The sequence below is a fragment of the Pleurodeles waltl genome, chromosome 9, assembly GCF_031143425.1.
Source record: "Pleurodeles waltl isolate 20211129_DDA chromosome 9, aPleWal1.hap1.20221129, whole genome shotgun sequence".
Taxonomy (NCBI): Eukaryota; Metazoa; Chordata; class Amphibia; order Caudata; family Salamandridae; genus Pleurodeles; species Pleurodeles waltl.
Genome location: NC_090448.1, coordinates 1,193,545,375 through 1,193,562,089, shown reverse-complemented (window position 1 = coordinate 1,193,562,089; position 16,715 = coordinate 1,193,545,375). Strand labels below are relative to the sequence as shown.

The 16,715-nt window shown below is 49.5% G+C and overlaps 1 protein-coding gene across 1 annotated transcript in view; it reads left to right on the top strand.

Moving 5' to 3' along the window:
• The window catches only part of FSIP1 (fibrous sheath interacting protein 1), a 577,935-nt gene that overhangs the window by 232,634 nt on the left and 328,586 nt on the right, over positions 1-16,715 (top strand). Inside the window, exon 9 of the mRNA XM_069209159.1 lies at positions 4,630-4,794. Coding sequence (XP_069065260.1) covers positions 4,630-4,794 — 165 coding nt within the window. The remainder of the gene's footprint in view (positions 1-4,629; positions 4,795-16,715) is intronic.

Sequence of the window (16,715 nt, the reverse complement as noted above, 5' to 3'; positions counted from 1 at the left end):
GGATATCTCAGTGTCTTTAGAAGAGTCAAAATACACCAACGTGGTGTCCGCCGACAACATTTAGTTGCTTGAAAAGCCTCATCATGGAGAGCAGTCCACTCCCACGGAGTGTGGGTTTTTGTGAGCTCCCTTAACGGTGCCGTGAGAGATGTCAGATTTGGAATGAATCTTCCACAGTAGGTCACCATTCCTAAAAAGCTACGGACGCCTGTGACGGAGGTAGGAGGATATGCCAATTGGATATCGGCCACCTTTTCTGGATCAGGCCGGACCCCTTGTGCCGAGAAATGGTAGCCAAAGAATGCGATGTCTTGTTTCAGGAATTCGCATTTCTCCCTGTGTAGCGTCAGTCCGTTTTGTCGAAGCCTGTGGAAGGTAGCACGGAGTCTCTTAAGATGCCCTTCCACAGTGGGGGTATGCACAAGAATATCGTCACTCACGTTGATGACCCCTTCAAGCCCAGCTAACACACCACGAATCGTGTCCTGAAACACCTCTGCGGGACTGGCAATGCCGCTGCTGAGACGCTTGTACCGCCTCAGCCCCACATGAGTTGAAAATGTGGTTATGGCCCTTGATTCGGGGGCGAGGAACAGTTGGTGATATCCTGCCCGAATGTCCATCTTAAAGAACCAACGTGACCCACTGACATCCGCCACAATGTCATCCACCGTTGGTGTGAGGTGCCGCTCCCTCCGAATGGCCATATTCGGCAACCTCATGTCCACACATATGCACACCTCACCTGGTTGTTTTGGCTTGCGGGTGATGACTATGGGCGAAACCCAGGGTGTTGGCCCCTCAACCTTCTCAATGATGCCAGCGCTTTCCAATTTGGCCAACTCCTCTTCCACCTTTGGCCTCAGGTGAAATGCTATGCGTCGATGTTTCAGTGCTAAGGGTTCAATTGTTTTGTCGATGTGAAGCTTCACCTGTCGTTCTTTCAGACAACCAATGCCTTGGAAAATGTCCAAGTATTCTTCTTCCAGACTTTCTAAAGCCCCGACATGGACACTGAAAGCAAAAGTGACTAGTTCCAGTTCCTCGGCTGTGTGACAGCTCAGTAACATCCCTGTTCCAGTTTTCGTGACATATACCTTTGCTCTGGTGGCAATGTCCTCATGCACGATATCTGTCGTGAACACACCTGCCAGCGCAATTGGGGTTGCTGATCCAAATACATATACCTGCACGGTGGTGGGCCGAAGTTGGGGGCGAGTGGGAAGCTGCCAGAATACCGACTGTGCAAGAATGTTTATCGAAGCTCCAGTGTCAATGAGGGCGGGCACTTGATGACCGGCAATTTTCACCGTGCACCTCGGAATTCTCTTCCCCCGCACATTGCCTGGTTGAGTGGTGTGGATAACATACACTGTGCCTTCCGGTTCGTCGTCATCATCCATGTCCAGCACCTCATTCTGTTGTTGGATGGTTTGGGCCGCATGTATAACTTTCCGTCCCCCTGACTTGGGCTTCGAGGCCGACCTGCAGACTTTCACGAAGTGGTTGAGACGTTGACAGTTTGTGCATTGCGTCCCCATCGCTGGACATTTTCCTTGGTGCGGATAAGCTCCTCCACACATGTAGCAGGTGCGACCCGCTCCCTCTGATTTGTTCTTTTCCTTTCTTTTCGTGGGTGTCGCCACCACCACTGCATTTACAGGTTCTGCCTTTATGGGTTTTGCGAGTGCCGACTCCATATGTGCCGCCCTCACGCGAGACAGTTCCTTTGAACGACCCATTGTTAGCATGTCCGCCATTGACATGCCTGGGACCTGTAAGATATGTTCTCTCAACTTGGTAGAGTGACAGCCTTGAATGAACTGTGCACGGATCTCGTCAGCCGTATCAGGTAATGTACATGTGCTCGCCAAGTCCCTGAGTCTAGCATAGAACACATCCACCGACTCTTCAGGGAGTTGCCTGGCTTGCCTGAGAAAGAAGCGCTCATAGTCGGGATTCGCCAACGGCTCAAAATAGGCTGTGATTGCACGTTTCAAAGTTTGATATGTGAACGGGGGACTATCTTCTACCACCGACTTGCTGACCTTGTGGACCGCAGGCCCACCCAAATGCAAGAGCATCGGCCTTCTCCTTTCAGGGTGTATTGCTGCTGCCTCAAAATAGTTTTCCAAACGCTCCACCCATGTTTTCCATTTGGCGGCATGTGCTGATGGAGGACCATCAATTAGAAACTGTTCCAGCGCCGGGAACAAATTCATGGTGCTGACAGGGTGTACGTGCCGATAGGCCCCACTTGAAAACTGTGCTGACGTCCGCTCAGTGGCCCAGGGTGTACAGAGTGCTCTGTGTTAGCTGTGCAGGCACACAGTTGTTTATAGACCCAACAATGTGCAGGCCTCCTGCCACACCACGGAACAGCTGAGATGGATTTCTTCTGCTTTCCCCACCTGCACTGCCTTCCTTGGGTGTTGTAGCAGTATGTAATGCCTTTTCTCTGCTCCTGTCACTCACCAGGAGTCCAGTGGATACAGCACCCTGCTTGGGTGATGTGGATAGCGCTCCCCACGCACTTTCCTCTAATCTCCCGATGGGGCATGGTTGCATCCAGCTGCCTCGGCTTCACACCACCCGGTGGTTTGTTGGTGTGTTTTTTTTTTCATTTTAACTGCCCCAGCGCTCCTCACGCGCCGCTGACTGATGGGGGTGTGGCCGCCACGACAACCGGCGTCTGCTCGACTCGAGTGGACACACGGCAACTCCTCCTGCCGCTCAGACCGCCGCCGACACCAGCACTCCCACAGCTGAGGCAGGCACCTCGCTGCTGCCCAGCCACGGAGTCCACCGCCTAGCAGACTCACCACAGGGGTTCACACTACGAAGCCGCAGAGGCCGCCGCCGATACCATCTCCTGCTCGGCTGAGGTTGACGCCACGTTGCCGGACTTCAGGTACACGCTCGGCTTCACACCCCGCCCGTCACGCCAGTAACGCGGGCCACTTGGGGTGAAGGCTGGCGATAATTGGGGGTGCGAGGGCCGTCTCCCGGTCTCGTTGCCACTTTGTTGTATTGTTTATTAGGGTTCCGGTATCAGCAGGAACCTAGAAAGGGGGAGGGTCAGCGAGGAAATAATTACACAGCACGCAGTAGTGGTCAGTGGGGAACTGAACTTTGACGCGAAGACCAAAACCTTTATTCCTTTGCCTCCTTACGTCAGGAGCCAACCAACAGGACAAACATTTAGAGGGGTTTCTACCCGACCGCATACCAGCGGCTTGTGTAGATCACCCCCTGCCAAACAACCTCATTGGTAGCAACATAACATAAGAGCACCGGATCCCTTTACACCTTACAGTCCAATGAAAACAGGTCTTAATGTCGAAGGAAGCCCTGCGGTCCATTGTAGGTCTGGCTGCAGTCAGGTTCGTTCTGGTACCTCATGGTATCAGTTCTTCACACCAGCACACTCATCACTTCCCCCTCCCCCGACACCGGGGTTCCTGCTACACCCATCACTCCGGACACATAGTGGACACTGAGCCCCCCTCCGAACCCTGGGTTCCTGCTACACTCATCACTTCGGACACATAGTGGACACTGAGTGTTGTCGTCCCCCCTTCCGGGCACCGGGGTTCCTGCTACATTCATCACTTCGGACAAAGTGTGTACACTGAGTGCCCCCCCCCCCCCACCCCGTCCTGGCACCGAGGTTTCTGCTACACTCGTCACTTCGGCCACAAAGTGGACACTAAGGCCCCCCTCTCTCCCAGACTCTGTGCCAATAAAGTCAGTCTTCACTGATCGCAGCCCCCCAGTCTCTCAGGCTCTATGTCCAGTAAGGTCAGTCCTGCTGTGATTGTATCCCCCATCTCAGTGTCCAGTAAGGTCAGCCCCCTGTCTCCCAGGCTCTGTGTCCATTATGGTCAGTCCTCACTGATCGTAGCACCCCGGACTCTCAAACTCTGTGTCCAGTAAGATCAGTCCTGCTGTGATTGTATCCCCGTTTCCCCATCTCAGTGTCCAGTAAGGTCAGCCCCCTGTCTCCCAGGCTCTGTGTCCATTATGGTCAGTCCTTACTGATCGCAGCCCACTGTCTCCCAGGCTCTGTGTTAATTATCGTTAGTCCTTACTGATTGCAGCCCCCTGTCTCCCAAGATGAGTGTCCAGTAAGATCAGTCCTGCTGTGATTGTATCCCCTGTTTTCCCATCTCAGTGTCCAGTAAGGTCAGCCCCCTGTCTCCCAGGCTCTGTGTCCATCATGGTCAGTCCTTACTGATCGTAGCCCCCCGGTCTCCCAGGCTCTGTGTCCAGTAAGGTCAGTCCTGCTGTGATTGTATCCCCGTTTCCCCATCTCAGTGTCCAGCAAGGTCAGCCCCCTGTCTCCTAGGCTCTGTGTCCATTATGGTCAGTCCTTACTGATCGCAGCCCCTGACCACCAGGATCTGTATCCTGTAAGGTCAGTCCTTCTCTTACAACAGTCTCCTGTATCCCAGGCTCTATGTCCAGTAAGGCCAGTCCTGCTCTGATCGTACTCCCCTGTCTTCCAGACCCTGTGTCCAGTACTGCCTATGTAGGCCCTGAGGGCGTCTAACTTTAAACATTCTCTGTGGCTGCCAGTGGCTCAGAGCAGCAGATATTTCTTAACCAGAAGGTTGTTGTTTCTTGCAGGTGGAGGTGTCTCGATGGGTCATGCCAGGAGAGGGGTACACGCCAGAGCCCGAGGAACACAAACTCCTGGCTAAAATTGATGCAGAACTCCAAGCTGTCCTCTCTGCCAAAGAATTTGCTGCAATTCGCAGCTCATGCACCAGTATCCAGAACACGAGTAATCAGGTACGACGCATAGTGACAGTACTTGGGGGTCAGGTAACACACAGTGACCATACTTGGGATCAGGTACCACATGTGGACACCGTGTTTGGGGTCAGGTACTACACACTGACAGTATGTGGGGGCAGGTACCAGGCATGCCCACAATACTTTGTACCATTCATAGCTATGTTTTTTGGGGTCAGATGCACACATAGTTATGGTACCAGGGGCCACATGCAACACATTGTGACAGTACCTGGGGTACGGTTCCACACATGTCACAGTACTTGGGAGTCAGGTACCAGGCATGGTGAAAGTACATGGTGCTCAGGTACCACACGTGCAGGAGGCTACATCAGTTTATGGTGTACACCTATGGCGTGGCACCCCACACTAAGTCCAGGCAACCCTTAGTGATAGTGCATAGGTGTCCAGATAGTAGACACTCTCCTGGGATAGCTAAGGTGAGCAGCTGAACCTTATCCAGGAGGAATGTAAAGCACTTTGTAGGAAAATGCCTCTGATGGCATGGTTACCCACTAACTTTTTGCCTTTTGTTGATGCTAGTTATGATTGAAAGTGTGCTCGGACCCTGCTAACCAGGCCCTAGCACCAGCGTTCTTTCACTAAACTATACCTTTGTCTCCACAACAGATAAGTCCCTTGTAAACGGTACCCCTGGTACCAAGGGCCCTGATTCCGGGGAAGGTCTCTAAGGGCTGCACATGTATTATGCCACCCTGGGGACTCCTCACTCAGCACTTGCACACTGCCTCACAGCTTGTGTGCGCTGGTGGGGAGAAAATGACTAAGTCGACATGGCACTCCCCTCAGAGTGCCATGCCAACCTCACACTGCCTGTGGCATAGGTAAGTCACCCCTCTAGCAGGCCTTACAGCCCTAAGGCAGGGTGCACTATACCACAGGTGAGAGCATATGTGCATGAGCACTATGCCCCTACAGTGTCTAAGCAAACCTGTAGACATTGTAAGTGCAGAGTAGCCATAAGAGTATATGGTCTGGGAGTTTGTCAAAAACGAACTCCACAGCACCATAATGGCTACACTGAATACTGGGAAGTTTGGTATCAAACTTCCCAGCACAATAAATCCACACTGATGCCAAAGTGGGATTGATTGAGAAATGCACACAGAGGGCATCTTAGACATGCCCCGTGTATACCAGCCCAACTACTAATGCTAGGCTGACCAGTTTCTGCCAGCTTGCCACATCCAGACGGGTTTCTGGCCACATGGGGTGAATGCCTTTGTCACTCTGTGGCCAGGAACAAAGCCTGTACTGGGTGGAGGTGCTTCACACCTCCCCCTGCTGGAACTGTAACACCTGGCGGTGAGCCTCAAAGGGTTATCCTCGTGCTACAGCGCCCCAGGGCACTCCAGCTAGTGGAGATGCCCGCCCCTCCAGACACAGCCCTCACTTTAGGCGGCAAGTCGGGAGGAGATAATGAGAAAAACAAGGAGGAGTCACCCATCAGTCAGGACAGCCCCTAAGGTGTCCTGAGCTGAGGTGACCCCTGCCTTAGGAAATCCTCCATCTTGTTTTGGAGGATTCCCCCCAATAGGATTAGGGATGTGCCCCCCCTCCCCACAGGGAGGAGGCACAAAGAGGGTGTAGCTACCCTCCAGGACAGTAGCCATTGGCTACTGCCCCCAGACCTAAAACCACCCCTAAATTTAGTATTTTGGGGCCACCCTGAACCCAGGAAATCAGATTTTTGCAACCTGAAACAAGGACTGCTGACCTCAAAGCCCCACAGAGACGATGGAGACGACAACTGACTTGGCCCCAGCCCTACCGGCCTGTCTCCAGACTCAGTGAACCTGCACAGCAACCCATCCAGCGGTACCAGCGACACCAGCGACCTCTGAGGACTCAGAGGACTGACCTGCTCCTAAAGGACCAAGAAACTCCTATGGACAGCGGCTCTGTCCAAAACTGCACCAAAGAAATCCTCTTTAAAGAGACTCCAGCCTCACTCTGGAAGTGTCAAATCAAATCAAATCATTAACATTTATAAAGCGCGCTACTCACCCGTGTGGGTCTCAAGGCGCTAGAGGGAGGGGGGGGGGTGTTACTGCTGCTCGAAAAGCCAGGTTTTGAGGAGTCTCCGGAATGCAGAGTGGTCCTGGGTGGTCCTGAGGCTGGCGGGGAGGGTGTTCCAGGTCTTGGCTGCCAGGAAGGAGGAGGACCTCCCACCCGCCGTGGAGCGGCGGATGCGAGGGACGGCAGCGAGCGCGAGGCCAGAGGAACGGAGGAGACGGGTGGGGGCGTAGAAGCTGAGGCGACGGTTGAGGTATTCCGGTCCCTTGTTGTGGAGGGCTTTGTGTGCGTGGGTGAGAAGACGGAAGGTGATCCTTTTGCTGACTGGGAGCCAATGCAGGTGTCTCAGGTGTGCGGAGATGTGGCTGTTGCGGGGTACGTTGAGGATGAGGCGGGCCGAGGCGTTTTGAATACGTTGTAGGCATTTTTGGAGTTTGGCGGTGGTCCCAGCATAGAGGGTGTTGCCGTAGTCCAGGCGGCTCGTGACGAGGGCGTGGGTCACGGTTTTTCTAGTGTCGGTGGGGATCCAGCGGAAGATCATGCGGAGGGTGAGGAAGCAGGCGGAGAACACGGCGTTGACTTGCTGTCACGGTTTTTCTAGTGTCGGCGGGGATCCTTTGGAAGATCTTGCGGAGCATGCAGAGGGTGAGGAAGCAGGCGGAGGACACGGCATTGAGTCTCCAAACTCTGCATCCGACGCCCCCGGCTCCTGTTCAGAGGAACCAACACGACAGAGAGGACTCCCAGGCGACTCCCACGACGTGGACGCCTTGAGATGACCTCCCTGTACCCCCACAGCGATGCCTGTAGAGAGGATCCAGAGGCTCCCCCTGACCACGACTGCCTGGTAACGAAGGAACCCGATGCCTGGAAGAAGCACTGCACCCATAGCCCCCAGGCCCGAGAGAAACCAGCTACCGGTGCAGGAGGGACCAGCAGGCGGCCATCATCCGTGCCCAGTCAGTGGCTGGCCCGAGAAGACCCCCCTGTGCCCTGCCTGCATCGCCAGAGTGACCCCTGGGTCTCTCCATTGTTTCCTATGTGAATCCCGACACCTACTTCCCAAACTGCACCCGGACGCCCCTGTGCCACTGAGGGTATATATTGTGTGCCTGTTTGTGACCCCTCCAGTACTCTACAAAACCCCCCTGGTCTGCTCCCCGAGGATGCAGGTACTTACCTGCTAGCAGACTGGAACCTGAGCACCCATATAGGTATCTATGCTATTTGGCGTCTCTTTTTGTCCTCGCGGATGGAACGCGCTACCGACACTCGGAGCGCCGTTCCCCGTGTTTTTTGATTGCATATCCTGGGAAGCACATATTTCGCTCCCGGTCTCGCTACACTTACCTGTAGCCCTTTTTTCTTCTTTTTTGTTGGTGGTGAGTTTGTCTGGTCTTTTTTCCTGTCTCTGACCATGTTGTGTCCATCTTGTCTTCTTCGTGTTTTTGTCCCAGCATGCTCTGTTTTTCTTTTATACTACTTTCTTTCTCCTATTCTGGTCTATGGGCTCTTCCCAATTCAAGATGGTGTTCTTTCCTTTTCCTGTGATGTCACTTCCCTTTTCTCAGTATATAAGTCAGTCAGTCTTGTTACACCTTGCGTTGCAAACACTTCCTTCTGGTTGTGCTGTTCGCTCCTGTTCTTTGTTCCTGCTTTTTGCCCTAGGATATTTTGCCTGTACTTTGTTCCTGCTTTTTGCCTTGGGTGATTTGCCCATTTTTGCTCCTGTTGTCAAGTCCTGTTTTTTCTTGTTTTTATTCAGGAGTTCCTGTTAGAGGTTTTTCCCCAGTGTTGGTTTTTTTTTCCCCTGGGACTCCTTCTGGAGGGTACGGTCTGCTTTGGCGTAGCCTGTCAAGCGGCACCGTGGCTACTAGAAGGGGTCGCCCTTATCTGGTAGTATCCAGAACCTGTAGAGGACCTGGTGTATTCGCCAACCCAGTATCCAGAGGTGAGAAGTCCAGCGCAGTACGTAACAATTTGGGCCCTACTCTGACCTCTGCACCTGACCGGCCCCGTGTTGCTGGTGCTAGGTGTTGGTGGTTGCCTTGAACCCCCAATGGTGGGCTGCCTACGCCCCGGAGACTGAACTTGTAAGTGCTTTACTTACCCGCAAAAACTAAACAATACTTACCTCCCCCAGGAACTGTTGATTTTTGCAGGGTCTACTTTTAAAATAGCTTATTGCCATTTTTGCCAAAACTGTGTACATTAATGTTTTTAATTCAAAGTTACATAATTACGTATGTCAGTTATCTTACAATTTATGTTCTTACCTAAACTCTGAATCTTGTGGTTCTAAAATAAATTAAGAAAATAATATTCTTCTATATAAAAACCTATTGGTCTAGAGTTAAGTCTTTGAGTGTGTGTTCTCATTTATTGCCTGTGTGTGTACAACAAATGCTTAACACTACCCTCTGATAAGCCTACTGCTCAACCAGACTACCACAAAACAGAGCATTAGTATTAGCTATTTTTTCCACTATCAACCTCTAAGGGGAACCCTTGGACTTAGTGCACACAATCTCTCACTTTGAGATAGTATATACAGAGCCAACTTCCTACATCGGTGGATCAGCGGTGGGGTCTAAGACTTTGCATTTGCTGATCTACTCAGCCAATACCTGATCACACAACAAACTTCCAAAAAGTGTCAATAGAAACTGATTTTTTAATTTTTAACTATTTTTCTGAATTTTGTAAATGTCCTGCTAAGGCCTTTTGTAAGTCCCTGTTAGCATTTATTTTTAAGTTTAAAAGTTTGTAAAAGTTAGGATTTAAGTTCTAGAAGTAGTTTTTAGTTTCTTAAAAAGTAATCCCAACTTTTACAGTCATAATGAGTCAAACAGCCAAGATGGTGATGGAACTCAACCTCGCCCCTTACCTGCAACTTGGAATGTCAGAGTTAAGGTCTTTCTGTAAGACAAAAAATATAAAAACTGGGTCCAACCCTATCAATGCAAAGCTCCAGGAGCTCTTGGCAGAGTTCACAAGGGACTGCCCCTCTGATATGGAGGATCCCCCTTTAGATGGGGAAATTAGTGAACAGGAGGAGGAACTCCCCACTCCTGTCCTAAATAGGAAGGGCAGGGTTCCTAGAACCCTGTCCCCACAAATCCTTGTCAGAGAGCCTGGGTCTTCCACAGGGGAGACCAGTACCTCTGTAAGCATTTAGGGTAGCCTCAATGAAAAGGACATCCTGTTAGCCAGGGTGGCCAAGAGATTGACTTTGGAGAAGCAGCTCCTAGCCATAGAAAAGGAAAGAAAATAAATGGGTTTAACTCCAATAAATGGAGACAGCAACTTAAATAGAGTCAAAGAGAATACTGACATCCTAATAACCCCAAAGGGATTGTAACTAAATAGGAAGAAGGTGATGACATCATCAAGTGGTTCACAGCTTTTGAGAGGGCTTGTGCAACCAGGAAAGTAAACAGAACTCACTAGGGTAGGGTGCTCTCCTTTGGGAAATGCTCACTGGAAAGTGTAGGGATAGACTACTCACACTCTCTGGTAAAGATGCAGAATCCTATGACCTCATGAAGGCTACCCTGATTGAGAGCTTTGGATTCTTAACTGAGGAGTACAGGATTAGGTTATGGGGGACTCAAAAATCCTTGAGCCAGACCTGGGTTGATTTTGTTGACTTCTCAGTCAAAACACTAGATGGTTGGATAACTGGCAGTGGTGTAAGTGATTATGATGGGCTGTATAATTTATTTATGAAAGAACATCTGTTAAGTAATTGCTTCAATGACAAACTGCATCAACATCTGGTAGACCTAGGTCCTATTTCTCCCCAAGAATTGGGAAAGAAGGCAGACCACTGGGTCAAGACAAAGGTGACCAAATCTTCCACAGGGGGTGACCAAAAGAAAGGGGTCACAAAGCCTCTCCAGGGGAAGGGTGGTGAGATATCCAAGGAGAAAAACAAAGAATCTTCTAAAGGGCCCCAACAGCCTGCTCAGGAGGGTGGACCCAAGCCTCTTCACAGTCCACAAATGAGTATAAGGGTAAAAACTTTGATTCAAAGAAGGCTTGGTGTCACAACTGTAGACAGCATGGACACCAAACTGGAGACAAGGCCTGTCCTAAGAAAAGTCCCACAACTACTACTTCAGTTAGCACTGGAATAGCCAGCCTCCAGGTGGGATCAACAGTGTGCCCTGAGCAAATCAGGGTCCACACTGAAGCTACTTTAGTCTCAGAAGGTAGGGTGGATTTAGCCACACTGTCGGAGTCACCAGATCCTCGGGGTTTGTGCACGTTCCCAACACGTCCACCACTGAACAGCTCAAAGACTCTGTTAGATAAATCACAGAGACTGAGAGAGTCCAAGAGGGGAAGAGGGGATTAGGAAAGGAACAGCTGGGAAGGAGACCTGTAGGAAAAAAAAGGTTAGAACACACAATATGAAAATTATATCTCCTGAAATCAATACTAAACTATGATTCTAAGCCTAGTCACTCTGAAAACATGAACAATCTAAGAGTTAAGTTTAAAATGACTAAGTTTCAAGATGGCCGTATACCTGTAGGGGAATCAAGATGAATTAAATGAAAACTTTCTTATTCAAGTACTTTCCTTTACATGAGAATCAGAAAAAACATTCTGACTAAATTTTAAACCAGTCATATAAACCCTGTTTTGAGAATGTATACTAGGACCATACAATATTGCATCTAGAAACTCTGGCCTTCTGTGTACTCTTAAAATGTTTCAACACAAATTGTGAATATTGCAGATATAAATATATATAGTAAACACCATAAAAGGATTGTGCACCATGAATAACACAATATGGATTCAGGAAACACATAACATAACTTGTCAACTCGTATATTACATAATAAATATCTTGGAATAGTGGCATACAATAAACAACATGAATTCAACTTGAGGAGAGAATCGTGCGTCTTGCCAATTCGAATGTTACCATGTAAAATACCAAGAAATGGTAACATACAATGAATATCAAAGTCAAATCCTCATTAATCGAATCGTGCGTCTTGCCGATTCATAAAACACGATATAAATGTTAAGGAATAACAGCTCACAATAAATAACAAGATCAAAGTACAATGAAACAAATCGCGCTTCTTTTGCCGATTCTTAAGCCACCATGTAAATGTCAAGAAATGGTGGCGCGCAATGAACAACAAAGTTAAATGCTCATTAAACGAGTTGCGCGTCTTGCCAACTCATAAAACATAATGTAAATGTCAAGAAATAGCAGCGTGCAATGGACAACAATGTCCAAACACCATAAAATGAATCTCGCATCTTGCCGATTCTTAAGCCACCACGTAAATGTCAAGAAATGGCAGCGCGTAACGAATAACAAAGTCAAACCTTTATGGAATAAATTGCGCGTCCTGCCTATTTACAGACCACCATATAAATGTCAAAAAATGGCAGCGTGCTATTAATCTGTTATTCTTTTAAGAATTAATCCAAGAATATGAAAATTCTCAATTACGGTGTCGGGAAATGTCCAACCACCGTCTTACCGCCTGGAACAATGATCACCAATGAAGGATGAGGGCAGAAGACTGGAAGATCCAAATAGGCCGCCGGGATAGGAGCTCAGGAAGAAGCTGCTGCTCTGGACCGGGACTTCTGAATAGTGAGCACTGGGAGTTGGGCTGGCTCTCTTTTATAAAGTCTTGGCCCAGCCCAGAACCACGCCCAAGCATGTTGCAGGGAAAGTCTCTGGAAGGCCTTGGAAAGGGGCCACACCCTAACACACTCTGAAAACCTGAGCAATACATTGCAAAGGAACAGTATTTGTAAGCATATTAAAAATACGTTTTCAGGATTGAACTCTGCAATGCAAAAGGTTAAACCACAACATATCAGCACAATTCATAAATTACGTTGTTTTGAGAGTGCTGGGTTTTTGCATTTTTGTCGCCAATAGAGCGCGTACTGCTCTGGTGTTGACACACACTTGCTGCCTGGCCGCCTAATATGCAAAGATACAGGCAGCAGCTCTTGATAAATGGTAATAGAGTAGAAGCCTGAGGGATACAGGTGCCTTATCAGGTAGAGCTCTTGGGCCCAGAGGGACACTAAAGGGAACAGTTATGTCAGGGACAAAAGACTTATCCCACTCTTGAAGGCCCAAAACAGCAAGCAGCTGATGAAGAAAAAGGAATTGTCAGTGGAACCCACAGGGTCTATTGTGAAGATGAACTCCTTTACACTGAAGCAAGAGATCCCAGACCTGGTGCCACTAGGAGAGTGGTAGTGCCTCAGGAGTTTAGGGAGTTCATTCTGACATTAGCCCATGACATTCCCCTTGCTGGGCATTTGGGACAAACCAAGACTTGAGAGAGATTAGTCAACCATTTATATTGGCCCAATATGTCCCAGAAGGTAAAGGAGTTTTGCACCTCCTGTGTCACCTGTCAAGCCAGTGGTAAGACAGGTGGCCCTCCAAAGGCCCCCCTCATTCCACTTCCAATGGTGGAGGTCCCCTTTGAGATAGTGGGAGTGGACATAGTGGGTCTACTGGAACCTCCCACAGCATCAGGGAACCAATATATACTGGTAGTAGTGGATCATACTACCAGGTACCCTGAAGCAATCCCCCTTAGGTCTACTACTGCCCCTGCAGTAGCCAAAGCACTCATTGGTATTTTTACCAGAGTGGGATTTCCTAAGGAGGTGGTTTCTGACAGAGGTACCAACTTTATGACTGCTTACCTAAAGCATATGTGTAGTGAGTGTGGGATGACGTATTAATTCACTACACCATACCATCCACAAACCAATGGTCTTGTAGAAAGGTGTAACAAGACATTGAAGGGCATGATCATTGGGCTCCCTGAAAAACTCAAAAAGAAATGGGATGTCCTCTTGCCATGCCTGCTTTTCGCCTACAGAGAGGTGCCACAGAAGGGAATAGAGTCTTCCCCCTCCCCCCCCCCTTGGGCTTTTGTTTGGCCTTCCTGTAAGGGGACCACTGGCACTTGTAAAAAGGCTGGGAGAGACCTCTCCATGAGCCTAAACAAGATGTGGTGGACTATGTACTAGGCCTATGTTCAAGGATGGCAGAGTACATGGAAAAGGCTAGCAAAAACCTTGAGGCCAGCCAACAACTCCAGAAGATGTGGTATGACCAAAAGGCTGCTATGGTTGAGTTGAGCACACAGGACACTTCAAGACAGATGGAGTGGCCCTTACCCAGTGCTAGAGAAAAAGAGCCAGGTCACTTACTTACTGGACCTGGGCACTAGCAGGACACCCAAGAGGGTGATCCATTTTAACCGTCTTAAGCTCTATAATGATAGGTGAGATGTAACCATGCTGGTGGTTACTGATGAGGATCAGGAAGCAGAGAGTGAACCTCTCCCTGACCTCCTCTCAACTGACTCCAAGGATGCATCAGTAGATGGAGTTGCCTACTCCGACACCCTCTCTGGCCAACAGCAAACTGACTGCAGGGAAGTCCTCCAGCAGTTTTCTGAGCTCTTTTCCTTGACCCCTGGTCAGACACACCTGTGTTCCCATGATGTGGACACAGGAGACAGTTTACCTGTCAAGAATAAAATATTCAGACAGTCTGACCAAGTCAAGGAGAGCATCAAAGTGGAAGTCCACAAGATGCTGGACTTGAGAGTGATAGAGCATTCAGACAGTCCCTGGACTAACCCAGTGGTCTTGGTCCCCAAACCTCACACCAAGGATGGAAAGAGAAAGATGAGGATTTGTGTGGACTATAGAGGGCTCACCTCTGTCACCAAGACAGATGCTCACCCCATCCCAGGGGCAGATGAGCTCATAGATAAATTAGTTGCTGACAAATTCTTAAGTACCTTTGACTTGACAGCAGGTTACTGGCAAATCAAAATGGCACCTGAAGCAAAAGAAAAGACAGCATTCTGTACACCTGATGGGCATTATCAGTTTACGGTTATGCCCTTTGGCTTAAAGAATGCCTCTGCCACCTCCCAAAGGTTGGTGAATCAAGTCCTTGCTGGCTTGGAGTTCCCTAGTACAGCATATCTAGATGATATTGCTGTCTTTAGTTCCTACTGGCAGGATCACCTGGTCCACCTGAAGAAGGTTTTGCAGGCCCTGCAAGCAGCATGCCTCTCTATCAAGGCATCCAGATGTCAGATAGGGCAGGGTACAGTGGTTTACTTGGGACACCTTGTAGGTGGAGGCCAAGTACAGCCACTCCAACCCAAGATCCAGACTATTCTGGACTGGGAAGCTCCAAAAACCCAGATTCAAGTCAGGGCATTCCTTGGCTTGACTGGATACTATAGGAGGTTTGTGAAGGGATATGGATCCATAGTGCCACCCCCCACAAAACGTATCTCCAAGAAGATACCCAGGAAAGTTAACTGGATCTTGGACTGTCAAAAGGCCTTTCACACCCTGAAAGAAGCTATGTGCTCAGCACCATTTTTAAAAGCTCCAGACTATTCTAAGCAGTTCATTGTGCAGACTGATGCCTCCGAGCATGGGATAGGAGCAGTTCTATCCCAAACCAATGATGATGGCCTTGACCCGCCTGTTGCTTTTATTAGCAGGATGTTACTCCGCAGGGAGCAGCGTTGGAGTGCCATTGAGAGGGAGGCCTTTGCTGTGGTTTGGTCCCTGAAGAAGTTGAGATCATACCTGTTTTGTACTCACTTCACACTTCAAACTGACCACAGACCTCTCAGATGGCTTATGCAAATGATAGGAGAGAACCCTAAACTGTTGAGGTGGTCCATATCCCTACAGGTAATGGACTTTGTATTGGAACGCAGACCTGGGACTGCCCATGCCAATGCAGATGGCCTTTCCGGGTTCTTCCACTTAGAAAATGAAGACTCTCTTGGGAAAGGTTAGTCTCATCCTCTTTCGTTTGGGGTGGAGCGGGTGGGGGGGGGGTTGTGTAGGAAAATGCCTCTGATGGCATGACCACCCCTAACATTTTGCCTTTTGTTGATGCTAGTTATGATTAAAAGTGTGCTGGGACCCTGCTAACCAGGCCTCAGCACCAGTGTTCTTTCCCTAAACTGTACCTTTGTCTCCACTATTGGCACAGCCCTGGCACACACATAAGTCCCTTGTAAATGGTACCCCTGGTACCAAGGGCCCTGTGGCCAGGGAAGGTCTCTAAGGTCTGCAGCATGTCTTAAGCCACCCTGGAGAGCCCTCACTCTGCACATGCACCCTGCCTCACAGCTTGTGTGTGCTGGTGGGGAGAAAATGAGTAAGTCAACATGGCACTCCCCACAGAGTGCCATGCCCACAACCCTCTGCCTGTGGCATAGGTAAGTCACCCCTCTAGCGGGCCTTACAGCCCAGAAGCAGGGTGCACTTTACCACAGGTGAGGGCATAGTTGCATGAGCACTATACTCCTACAGTGTCTAAGCCAAACCTTAGACATTGTAAGTGGAGGGTATCCATAAAGAGTATATGGTCTGGGAGTTCGTCAAACACAAACTCCACAGTTCCATAATGGCTACACTGAATACTGTGAAGTTTGGTATCAAACTTCTCAGCACAATAAATCCACACTGATGCCAGAGTGGGATTTATTAAGAAATGCACACAGAGGGCATTTTAGAAATGCCCCTGTATACTAGTCTAACTACTAGTGCTAGGCTGACCAGTTTCTGCCAGCCTGCCACATCCAGACGGGTTTCTGGCCACGTGGGGTGAGTTCCTTTGTCACTCTGTGGCCAGGAACAAAGCTTGTACTAGGTGGAGGTGCTTCACACCTCCTCCTCCCGGAACTGTAACACCTGGCGGTGAGCCTCAAAGGCTCAAGCCTGCTGTTACAGCGCCCCAGGGCTCTCCAGCTAGTGGAGATGCCCGCCTCTCCGGACACAGCCCCCACTTTTGGCGGCAAGTCCGAAGGAGATAATGAGAA